This window comes from Ornithorhynchus anatinus, chromosome 14, assembly GCF_004115215.2.
Source record: "Ornithorhynchus anatinus isolate Pmale09 chromosome 14, mOrnAna1.pri.v4, whole genome shotgun sequence".
NCBI classification, from domain to species: Eukaryota; Metazoa; Chordata; class Mammalia; order Monotremata; family Ornithorhynchidae; genus Ornithorhynchus; species Ornithorhynchus anatinus.
The window spans coordinates 34447403-34459701 of record NC_041741.1 but is presented as its reverse complement, the minus strand read 5'-3'; the positions used below and the strand labels follow the sequence as shown (position 1 = coordinate 34459701).

The 12299-nt window shown below is 45.5% G+C and overlaps 2 protein-coding genes across 3 annotated transcripts in view; one reads left to right on the top strand and one right to left on the bottom strand.

Annotated features, from left to right (window-relative positions):
- The window catches only part of CEP83 (centrosomal protein 83), a 59450-nt gene extending 48870 nt beyond the window's left edge, over nucleotides 1-10580 (top strand). The window contains exons 18-19 of one of the 2 annotated variants that reach the window (XR_005660765.1): nucleotides 6428-6605; nucleotides 9509-10580. The gene's annotated coding sequence lies outside the window, so the exon portion shown is untranslated. Of the gene's footprint in view, nucleotides 1-6427; nucleotides 6757-9508 lie in introns of those variants that run through there. The other variant, XM_007670068.3, reaches the window with a different exon arrangement.
- Nucleotides 1-12299, bottom strand: part of PLXNC1 (plexin C1) — a gene marked incomplete at its 5' end in the record, with an annotated part of 126375 nt that overhangs the window by 8942 nt on the left and 105134 nt on the right. Inside the window, 3 exons of the mRNA XM_029078668.1 lie at nucleotides 507-614; nucleotides 702-733; nucleotides 2626-2677. Coding sequence (XP_028934501.1) covers nucleotides 507-614; nucleotides 702-733; nucleotides 2626-2677 — 192 coding nt within the window. The remainder of the gene's footprint in view (nucleotides 1-506; nucleotides 615-701; nucleotides 734-2625; nucleotides 2678-12299) is intronic.

Here is a 12299-nt window from a genome sequence, read left to right as displayed (position 1 = left end):
CAAGTTTACAGCCTAGACATGAAAAGAATCCTTAACTTTAAATAATCTGTAAAATTCAGAAATTTACACTTACTGTTCTTTCCTAGTTTTTTTTTAATTTACAATTCAAGGAGGGAGCTTTATGCTGACCTACAGTAACTAAAAAAGTGGGGGAATAATTACATATTGTCAAAGTAGGATGGTGAATACTTTGGCAAAAGGGACTTGGCACAATACTAGATTATTGTCTTAGGAGGCTGCAGCATTAATTTCTTAAATGTTGATATCTCTGCAATTGATTTTTAAAAAGCCAACAGCAGTTTAATCTGTTTGCCTTGCTAAAGAGCACAAGGGACTTGTAACATTTTAACAATTCAGTGGGAATGAAGTCAAATGCATCACACTTGAGATGAGAGTTAAACTGATCTGATTATCTTGTCTCTAGCTCAGACTGTAACACAATGTCTGGTGCATAGTAAGTGCTTAATAAATGCCATCGTGAACTGTTTCCTTGGCAGTTAGTGTACCTTGGTAGACAGCAACTTTGTCAGATACATTTCCTTCACTTTAAACTTGTGCTTTCCTTTGTGTCTCTTTCCTTGCACATCTTGGAATGCTTCCGAGTCTGGTAAAATCTGTGTAAAGAGTGATTCCAAAATGTCACCCAAAGAGGCCATTCAGTATTAAACGGTATGCGATCAATAATTTGCTTAAGCACTCACCAAATGGCAGTGTTCATCTGAGTATTCCATATCTAGTCAACAGAAAAAAAAAAAGGTTAAAATACTTAAAAATTTGGCCCTGGCAACAAATATTAGTCAACAGGCCAGTTCATTAAACCCCCCATCACAAGCGGCCATTTAGCTGGTTCTCCAGATTGTGGCCAAGAATAGCCTAAGCTTCCTAACCACTCTCTAATTTCCCTCTCCTGCCTCCTCTTTAGATTGTGATCCTCTCGTGGGCCGAGAGCTGCCTCCAAATCAATTCTTCCTAGCACTTAGTTGGGCTCGGCACACCATAAGCACTTAATAAATGTTATTAGCAATCTGGTTGACATACAAAAAGGTTATGCTCCTTTAAAGCCCCGCCTGTAGAAGAGTATCAATAACCCTGTATGGCAGGCATTAGGCTCCGGCCCTCAAACCAGAGTGTGACACACGGGGCTGCAGTGAGCCTGACCCAGCTGCCAGAGTTCAGGGCCGGCCGGCTTCCAACCTAGGACCATGCTGCGAGGCATGGAAAAATGCCATAGGAGGGCCGAATCTGCTCAACCCCCTCACTAAGAGCTTCTAGGTTCTCCAGAGGACCCGTTGGCTCGCCCCCGCCCCAGAGCCATGGCAACCTCTCTCTCAGGCCCCTGATCTCATAATGGTGCTTCCTGAGACAGAGGCCTCTCTCGCTTGCTTCCGAGGCAGTTTGACCTGGGATTTGGCTTTTCTCCCCGGCCCATTATGATGCATCTTGCGCCCAACTCTCTCCCCTGTGCATCCGTGTCTGCTGACGAGGAAACGAGGCCTTGGGTGTCATGAGACAAGTGGACCCCAAGGGGGAGGCGATGGCAGCTTGTGGTCAGGGAATGTGTCTATTCATTGTTATATTGTACTCTTCCAAGTGCTTAGTACAGTGCTTTGCACACAGTAAGCACTCAATAAATACAACTGAATGAATAAACGGCAGGAGTGTGCCCAACTCAGGAACTGCCAGAGAAGCTTATACCACAACCCTGTACCTTCTGAGATCCATCCAGAACCAGCATGGACAACTAGGGGTCAAGGGCGGAGTTAGAATGAAATTATCTGACTCCATCAGCAATATATCTGTGGATGGAATTTTCCCCAGTCAATCACCCGGGGTCTGAATGCGTGCTCGGGGAATGGGGTGTATGACCTGTTGTTCGTAGGGAGGGCAGGTTCAGAAGAGAAGAGGGAGAGACAAGAATGCAATATTCAAATGGGAGCCTGCTTATGAAATGAAGGGATGGGGTTCAATCTGAGGACTAGACAAGTGAATGTTGGATAGAAAACATGGGCAATCTGGGGTTGAAAGCTTGTCCTCTGAGAAATTAAAGTGGGTACAGCACCCCTGGATCCAGAAGAATGAGCCTTGATGAAGCCTTCCACCCTCCCTACAGCCCAAAGAGGTACCAAACTGCATTTCACATATATCCTAAAAGTCCTGTTGAATTATTGGATGGAGTATGAATGCTAAGACTTGGAAACCATGAGGTTCTCAGAGATTATTATTGCATTGTTTATTCAAGTCACTGCTTAGCTACAGGGTTTTCTTTTCCTGGCCAACCAGATGTTGAAAAAGAAATCTGCATAATTTTAGCTTGGTTTTGAGACAACAGCTTTCTAGCCATTTCTCGACAGAAAAACGTCTGGCTACTTTTAGACCCAGGGTTTTCACAATCCCATTTTGGGGGCCTCTCGGTGTCAAAGACATGCCGTCGCCTGGCTCTCTGAAGCCAGTGAGATGTCCAAATGCTGAGTTATGGATTTCCTAGATTTACCCGGCACAAGTAAACTCACCTTTGTAATAGCATTCCTAGCAGACTAAACAATATAATGAAGACATCAGATTCTTTGGGTGATCATTTTCCTATCGAACAGACGGTACAAAGCTAATCATTTAGAGTGCACTTACCTGAAGTAAAATTTATCTTCTTAAAGACACTCAGAGTGGCTCCATTTGAAATCTGAAAGGAAAATTAAAGAAGTCAATAATAGCCAGAATATTCAACTACAGATCAATAGATAGAAAGGACCCAGAATTTAATTAAATAGAAATAAGGATAATAATCAATGGTCATTTATTGAGTGTCTGTTGTGGGCTGAGCACTGTACAGACACTTGGAAGAGAACAATACTGAAGAGCTGACATTTTCCCTGCCCACAAGGATGTCACAGTCTAGAAGTGAGGGGAATAATAATAATAATGATGATGATAGCAACAATAATACTGGTTAGGTGCTTACTATTTAACTACAGATTTAGGTCCTAACTAGCCTCCAGAAGGACCAATTTATCCACCCAGGCAGGTGAATGAGACCTTCAGAGCAGGGCCCCAACCAGATTCAATTAATCAACCAACCCTATTTCTTAAGGACTTACTCTGTGCAGACCACTGTACTAAGCGCTTGGGAGAGCACACTACAACAAAGTAACAGACATATTCCTTGCCCACAGTGAGTTTACAGTCTGGAGAGGAAGAACCCATAGGCTAATCCCGACTCTGCCACGGGTCTACAGTGTGTCCCTGGCCAAGTCACTTGACTTCTCTATGCCTCAGTTACCTCATCTGTTAAATGGGGATTAAGACTGTGAGCCCCATGTGGGACATGAACTGTGTCCAACCTTACTAACTTATATTCACTCAATCAATAGTATTTATTGAGCGCTTACTCTGTGCAGAGCACTGTACTAGCGCTTGGAATGTACAATTCGGCAACAGACAGAGACAATCCCTGCCCAATGACGGGCTTACTAGCTTGTATCTCTGCCAGCATTTAGCACAGTACCTGGCACATAGTAAGCACTTAAAAAATACCATTTAAAAAAAAGACAACCATTTCACCCACATGTGCAAGGTAGTTCCTGAATCTGCCACTGCAGCATCACCCAAAAGAGTCTTGGCCCAGGCCCAGTTGAGAAGCCTCCAGCCTCCCCTTGAGCAGCCTGGGGTGGGATTGCCTAGCAGTAGCACTGACCCAGTGCCCTCCCTACCCATAGCACTGCCCATTGAGGCTCAGGTTGGGGTGAGGGCAGTCACGCTGAGATCTCTCTCAGATGCAGCGACTGGGGCCACCAGTGGCTACCAGATGATTTCCATGTGGCCCCAGAGAGGCAGACACTCAAAAGTACACTGTTCTACCTCAAATAGCATATTAATTCATTGGTTCCATGAAAATGGAGCATTAGGCAAAAGAGCTCCAAACCAGTAGTATAAAAAATAAAAACAAATACAACAAATAAAAACAATGATCAAAACACAATATAGTTTCAAGATCCAAGAGCAATGTAAATATGTATCAAATGGGCAAGATTTGAAGGTGAACCTATATAAATTCAGCAGTTCATTTTCCAAGTGTCTTTCACGGGCTATTCATCAGTAAAAACACACCTTTCTAACAGACTGTGCTTAATAGCTCTGCTGTCATCTAGGCTAAATAGAAGTGAGCCTTAATTACTATATTCAAATCAATCAAAATCTTAAAAGAGGAACATAAGTTCTTAAGCCAAGATAACCTTTGCAGCTTTATCTGGAAAAGAGCCTTAAGTACTGTACTGGCATTGATATTCAATAGAGTTACGAGAAAGTGCTAAGAGTTGATAAAGGACAATGACTGAATTTTATAATAATGAGACTGTTTTGTGGGTTTCCACAAATTTTTTCTTTATTGACCTGACTTTACAACAAAGGCCCAATTGCCAAAATATTGTTGAGGCCTGTACCTGGCCCAGAAAATAGGTCTTTGAGAGCCATTGTGATCTATATAATTGTTTAATGCCAGGCCCTTGAGACATATGGGGTCCTGGGTGAGAAAATAATAGAAAGCAGGGAAATATGAGTGACATACTAGAGGAACCAGGTTTTCTTAACCACAGGACCCAGTGACCTTGAAAGAGCTTGGTGGGCCCAACTGAACCAAACTTTGGGCTTCTTTGAGGCTCCAGTATCATTCCCAAAATATGCTGGCCCCTTCCCAAATGCTCTTGTGGAAGGGAATGTGTCCATTATATTGTGCTCTCCCAAGCGCTTAGTACAGTGCTCTGTAGCACAGTAAGTGCTCAATAAATACGACTGACTCTCTCTTTCCTCTAAGGCCATCCAATTTTTCCCCATTAGCAGCAGTACTAGTAGCAATAGCTGTCTTGTGATTCGAAAAGGTTTCTACCACCGGTCAGACTGCATCCTTGAGTGTGACTACTTTAGAAACAGAATCTCCTGCACCCTGTGCCCATGAAAATGCAGGAGCACACCTTTCCTGGTGCCTTGCCATTTGGGAAAGCACTGCTCAGACACCAGAGATTAAGAGGAGAAATATATGTTCTACCGCCAGAAGACCATGTACTTGAGTGTTCTGGTAGTGGTGATGGTTTAGGTGGAGTCAGCCACATTTTCTCACCCGGCACCCCTTCCCCCCACCCTGTGGCCGCTGGAACAAATTGACAAACTGAGAGGCGACTGGTAGGGAGAATAGTGTAGTCTTGGGTCACAGATCTGAATATCTCTGAGATTTTAACAGCAGACACCACTGCGCCCTAAAACATTCGGTAGGCCAGTATTGAATATGATACTCAGTGTGACTTGAAAAATGTTGGGAGAGTCTTCCATTTTCTTGTGTAAACCAGGAGGAAACTAAAGAAAAAAGGTACCAAAGCAATACGGTATATTGATACATGTAGAATCTCTTCTTATATCCAGAAATAACTGAAATACCTTATCTGGTACTGGTTTCTATTTTCCTATTCTTACCGATTTGGGGTTCAATTGAAATAAAAAATGAAATGCACTCTGCTCACTGCTCTTCTGCTCTGTCTTGCTGCTCTTGACAACACTTTAATTTCATTTTGAGTTTGCAGTAAGTTTTGCATTCCTCTGAAATTCCTCTTACAACCTTCTTGAAGAGTTAGCTAAATTCTGCTCTTAAACCACTATTAATTTTGGGAAGCATTGAGGCCTAACAGAAAGAGCACGGGCCTGGGAGTCAGAGGACCTGATTTTTAATTCTGGCTCTGCCACCTGTGATGTGAATTTGGGCAAGTCACTTAACTTCTCTGTGCCTCAGTTACCATATCTGTAAAATGGGGATTAGGACTGTGAGCCCCATATGGGACATGGACAGTGTCCAATCTGATTAGCTTGTATCTAGTCCAGTACTTAGTACAGTGCCTGACACATGATAAACCTTTGAATACCACAAACCACACACAAACACTCTCTCACATTCTCTCACTCTCTCTCTCTTTAAAGAAGCTGGTGATTTGCCCTGGGTAATTGTCAAAGAATGAATCCCAAATGGATCCTGTTGAGTGTTGAGCCAATATTCTGCTGCTGTCAGATGCTTTGTTTTGCCAAGACCAAGAGCCGTTTACTCTATAATCATCAACACAAAGGACGGGCCCTATGGTGGAGACGGCTGCCACAGTTCAAATGTCTCTCTGAAACCTGGCAACAAACCCGTCCCGCTGCTTGGAGCCCCGGCATTTAAGATGTAGCTGGTACCGAAGAAATTTGACTCTGAAATTCCCTCCCAACAGCATGAGGAAATTATTTCACTAGTAGAGGGTTTGTTGTGGGGGGTTTTTAAATACCCTTCATGATGAGCCTAATCTTATCTTTCAGTGTTTCACAGCTGCTCTAGGGCTGGAATGTTTTCACCATAAAACACTTGAACACACTGTTGAAAAGACAGAAAACTTATTTATCTTTTTTTTTTTTTTAGGAAAAATTTCTGTTTTCTGTAAGTGAACTTGCAGAACAAGGTTGAAGAAAGAAAACACTTTTCCCAACCCTGCTACAGAGACTCAAGGGATACGCTGCTCTCAGCTCCTCTCTCTGCAGAGCTTCCCATATTTTACCGACAATGACTCACTAATCCTCAGTGCATTCCTGAGAGCCAGGTAGCCTCTTTGGGGCCCCCATTTGAGAGATGGGAAAGAAATTAAAGCCAAGAAACACTGATGTCATGTGATGAATCTGCAGGAAGGAAAGCTTTCTCCATCCCAGAGCAAAAGAGAAACACATCCCGGAATTAAAATTCAGTGAAGTCCAGCCACTTGCTGCGTGCGTGATCTGGTGATTCCCAAGCACCTGGCTGGGCTTGACCCCTACCTCCAATTCTCTGTTTAGAGCTTGGGAAGCTATGGGGGTAGGGTGGCCTTGGGGCAGTGTGGTCTAGTGGATAGAGAAGCAGCGTGGCTCAGTGAAAAGAGCCCGGGCTTGGGAGTCAAAGGTCATGGGTTCGAATCCCGGCTCTGCCACTTGTCAGCTGTGTGACTCTGGGCAAGTCACTTCACTTCTCTGTGCCTCAGTTACCTCATCTGTAAAATGGGAATTAACTATGAGCCTCACGTGGGACAACCTGATTACCCTGTATCTACCCCAGCGCTTAGAACAGTGCTCTGCACATAGTAAGCGCTTAACAAATACCAACATTATTATTATAGAGCTTGGGTCTGGGAGTCCAAAGCACCTGGGTTCTAAACCCGGCTCCACCACTTGTCTGCTGTGTGACCTTCATTTCAGTCACTTCATTTCTCTGTACCTCAGGTCCCTCATTTGTAAAACAGGATTAAGACTGTGAGCCTTATATAGGATAAAGACTGTGTCCAACTTGATTATCTTGTATCTATCCCAGTGCTTAGGACAGTGCCTGGCACAAAGTAAGCACTTAAATACAAAAGATAATATTATTATGAGCATGGGACATGTCAGCACAGCAGCAAAAGAACTTTTCGGGTATGTTTTGCATGCCCTTCTGGTCCCGCCCAACCACAGTTTATCAAGATTTAGCCCTGCCTGCTCAACAGTCATTCTTTTAGGCTTGTGCTAGGCTTTATTGACTAAAGAATTCATTTTTTAACTGAGGCTCAATGGCTACTGAGGCATAGGACAGGCTTCCTCTGGAGGCCTATGCGGGCTTGAGCTAATCTTGGGGTCCCACAGGGTCAGACTGGAGACAGTCCTGGCCATTCCCTCCTTCCCCCCCAAGCTCCCACAATCCCCCATTCACAGGAGTGTATGTCCATAGCTGCTGGGACTTAACCCAACAGGTGTCCGGGGCAACCACGTGCATTACACTTGCAAGACAGTTTGGGAGAGTCAGGGTCACTTCTCAGCCTACTCAGACGCGGGATAAACTGTTTGGGGCAGAAAACAGCGGGCTTAGGCTTGGACAAGGCTCTTCTGCACTAAACCCTGGGATTCTGAGCATCGAGAGAGAAATTCAATTACTGCTGGACAACAATCTGGCACTTCTTCAATTAAACTCCTATTGCAATACTCATCCTCCACTCTAAGTTTACTCTCATTGCCATTGCCACGTCTTTAGCCTCCCTGCCCCTTGTCACTTGCCTCAAACCAGGCCTGGAAACCAAAGACAAAGAAGACTCTGAGTCTTGTTGATCTGCTCCAAAGGCTGGGGTAGTAGGTAGTAACCTGGCTCAAAGCTTTAACCAAAGTGGCTCACGCTTGTGAAATCACTCTGAACAGATACTTAAGCCCAAACTTCAGAAAGATTTTTTAAGCCAGCAAAACCACTGATGATGTTTGGGACAGTAGCTTTATTTGTTTCACTGGCCCTGAACTAGCAGAACTCCTCAGCGAGTCGCAGAGGACTCACCAAGTCATCGTATGACCGAGCCATCTGGGTGAGGGACAAAGAAGCTGAGAGATTCTGACATGTAGTTCTGCCTCCTCTTACTTATTTTACTGTCTGTTTCCCCTGCTAAACTGTAAACAACTTGAGGGCAGGAATCAGGTCTATTAATTCTATTTCCTGTCTCCCAAGCACTTAGTACAGGGTGCTGCATTCAGATGGTGCTCAATAAATACAAGTGACTGAACTCACTTGCTTCTCTGGTTGAGATAAATCACCATTCATTCATTCAATCATATTTATTGAGTGTTTACTGTGTGCAGAGCACTGTATTAAGTGCTTGGGAAAGTGTAATACAACAATAGAGAGACACATTCCTTGCCCACCACAAGCTTACACCAAACTTCAATTCCTCAGAATATCTCTGTATAATGATGATCATATTCTTAGGAATGTTATCATGGTGTGTTAACATTATTACAGAAGTTGAAGTTAAAGCATAAAGGTGGATTCTAACTGTTGGGGCACCTCCTAATTCCCCTCTGAAGAAAGATGCCTTCTCCTCGCTTTCCACTGGTACAGTGGTGAAGTTCACTGGGAACCTTCTCAGCTTTATCACTCAGTGTCACAGGAACTTCATTCGTATAGTTTCCTTCTTAAAAAAAAAAAGAGGGCACCCTGAATAATGAGATATCACGCAATATAGGTGTATGGAAACACTACTACGTGGAGGAAGAGGTAACAGACAGAGAAACATAAGAGAAAGAAAAAAGCAAGGCTAAAGGAAAATTTATCTGCATAATTTGCCACTTTTTATGGTATTGTTAAGCGCTATGTTCCAGACTTTGTACTGAGCACCGGGGTGGAGAAAAGGTGATCAGGTTGGACACAGTCCGTGTCCCTCATGGGGCTCACATTCTTAATCCCCATTTCACAGTCTTAATCCCCATAATTTAACTGAGGTCAGAGAAGTTAAGTTGCTTGCCCCAAGTCACACAGCAGACAAGTGGCAGAGCCAGGATTAAAACCTGAACACATGCCCAGTCCATTTCATAGTAACAGCACATAATACCAAAGGCAACTAAGGAAGCTGTTTTGAGGGGACTGAATTAAGGTGAAGCAAGCTGCTTCCTCCTTAGTGTGTTGGTCAAGCCGAGTGCAGGCTGAACCTTTAATGTCACTCCCTCCCCCTCCTCTTCCCGACAGCCCCGCTACTTCCGAAGATGGAGAGGCGACCTCTGCGGCCCCGCTGAAATGGTTTATCTATTGTCCACTGACTGTGGTCAGCCAGCTGGCCGGAGACTGACCTTACACACCATTTCTGACCTTGGGAGCATCACCACCTGTGGAAACCACAAGGAATCTTCCCTCTACACCTGTGTTTCTTAATGCAGCCACGGACAAAAGGGGGAGATAATCAAAACAATCAGTGCACTAGGTGACAGTTCTTCCTCATATTACAGACTGAGTTGCCATTGCACTAAAACCACGTACCACAATTAGCCCACAGGGCCCCTTCCTTCCCCTCAAAATGTGGTGGTGGCCCCAACAGTCACAGACTAGCACTCAGAGAGAACCAATGCTCCTTGGTCTGCTGTGACTGGTGCCGATCTCCGCATCTGAGATGGCGTTCGGGGAACTCCAAGTGCGATGAGAAGGGGGCGGTGAAGGATCGGAGAGCCAAATCCATGAGGCAAGTGGTAGTCGTCATAGCAGAAGCACCACCGCCACTTACTGGGTGCTGACTTGGGGGAGTGCACTATACTGGGCCCTTGGGAAGTACAGACTCATTAAGTGACACATTTCCTGTCCACAAGGAGCTTACACTCTAATGGGGGAACATTGTCTTTTAGCCTAGGGAGGGAATACTGCAGAGATAAGGATGGACCTTCAGCAGCTGGCAAGAAGAGTAGTTATAGCGGACGAATGGCTGGGGATCTATATGCAGGTGCTCAGAAACTCTGCTATCATTAGAGGGAAGCTGCACAATACACCCTGAGGTGTGCAGACAGAAAGAAAGCACACTCCCCTTTCATGGATTCCTGAAGAACCCATGAAAGAAGAAACCAAAACATCCCACAAAATCACTCTCCAGCCCTCAACTCGGAGGTCTTTGGGTGTTAAACGGAAGTATGGTTCTGGGTATCTCTCTATAGAAATATAGCAATTTCTCTCCGTGTGAGGTGGTATGTGCACATTCTGGGTTTGGGGCAGGCAAGGTGGTCTGATTTAATGTAACTGAATTTGTTTTAATGGTATTTGTTAAGGGCTTATTAGGTACCAAACACAATATTAAAACACTGGGGTAGATACAAAACAGTCAGTTTGGACACTCCCTACTTGGGGTTCACAGTCTAAATGAAGATTTACTCCCCATTTTGCAGATGAGGAAACTGAGGCCCAGAGAAGTTAAGTCAGGTGCCCAAGGTCACACAGCAAACAAGTGGCAGAGGCGGCAGCAGAACCGAGATCCTTTGACTTTCCGAACACGTTCTTTCCACTAGACCATGCTGCTTCCTGTTTCATTTGTATCTGTGTGGGTTTTAAATATAAGAGGAAAATACCTCCATCCCCGTGTTCTCACCATGTCATTAACAGGCACATCTATGTAGGATCAAGCCAATAAATCATCTGGACAGAAAGTGACTAAGGGCAGGATTAATTTCATTATCATCCTTCAACAGATCGGTGTCTAGCACAGCCAATGTCGCCACTGAAGGCTCATTCTCAATCTCCCTGGGCAGGCTGCACCCACGCTCTGCTGACAGCTATAGCAGCTCTTCATTCTCCCTGCTCGAGCTACTTGTTCTGTCTTTCTCAATTAATGGAAATAGCTGGAACTCCCCCCCACCCCCGCTTCCCTCGCACTCCCGAGCCCATTATTGTGCCTTATCATGGCGGCTGAAAGACCCACTAAGGTGAGCAAAGCTCCCTGTCACAGTCATGCAGGCAAACAAATCCTTCAAGCGCTCGAAAATTGGCCGCTGGTATGACCGCCCTGCCTGGGCTCAGCTGGCAGCTCGGACTGGCTTCTGGTGACCGACTCGCTGCCCGGGCCTGGAGTGGGAGGGAGGGAGTCAGGGAGGGAGAGACCCGAGGCTGAGCAAGTGAGGCCGAGGCAGTGGCGGAACTGCTAACCCCGGGGACACGCCCGCATCCCACCCAGCCTGGGCTCCGCTGTCCCAGACCCTAGCTTCCTGCCTATGGGAGGCGTCCACCGCAACATCCCAGTTGTAAGAGGACAAATGCTCAACATTCCAGTTGAGAAGCAGCATGGTGTAGTGGATAGAACATGGGCCAGGGAGTCAGAAGGTCCTGGGTTCTAATCCCAGCTCCTCCACTTGTCTATGTGACCCTGGGCAAGTCACTTCACTTCTTTGTGCCTCAGTTCCCTCATCTGTAAGATGGGGATTGAGATTGTGAACCCCATGTGGGATAGAGACTGTATCCAAACCGATTTGCTTGTATCCACCCCAGCACTTAGTACAGTGCCTGGCACATAGTTAAGCGCTTAACAAATACCATAATTATTATTTATTAATCCTGACTCTGCCACATGTCTGTCATGTGGCCTTGGGCAAGTCACTTAACTTCCCTGGGCCTCAGTTACCTCATCTATAAAATGAGGATAGCGAGTGTGAGCCCCATGTGGCTCCACCACCTCCCCCTGCTGCCGGAGGCGCTACATGTGAGGTGCTCGTGCAGGAAGGGGACAGCGAGCATAACGCTGGCAAATCACCTGTGGCGTCTTGGCCTGAGTTGGCAGGGGAGAAGGCCATGATAGAGAGGTGGCCATAGTGGCGGAGAGCTAGCTCTGAGTGAAACCCCCGAGTGTGGGAGCTCCAGTCTGGCCACTGCCACCTCCAAACAGATTAATTTTACATCAGGATGTCCTGGAGTCCCTCTGAGGGACTTAGGTTGGACACTTTTGTTAGCTCTTCCACAACAAAGAATCATTGGTCATATGGGGGCCCAGAGCGTGAATACACAGGTCGGC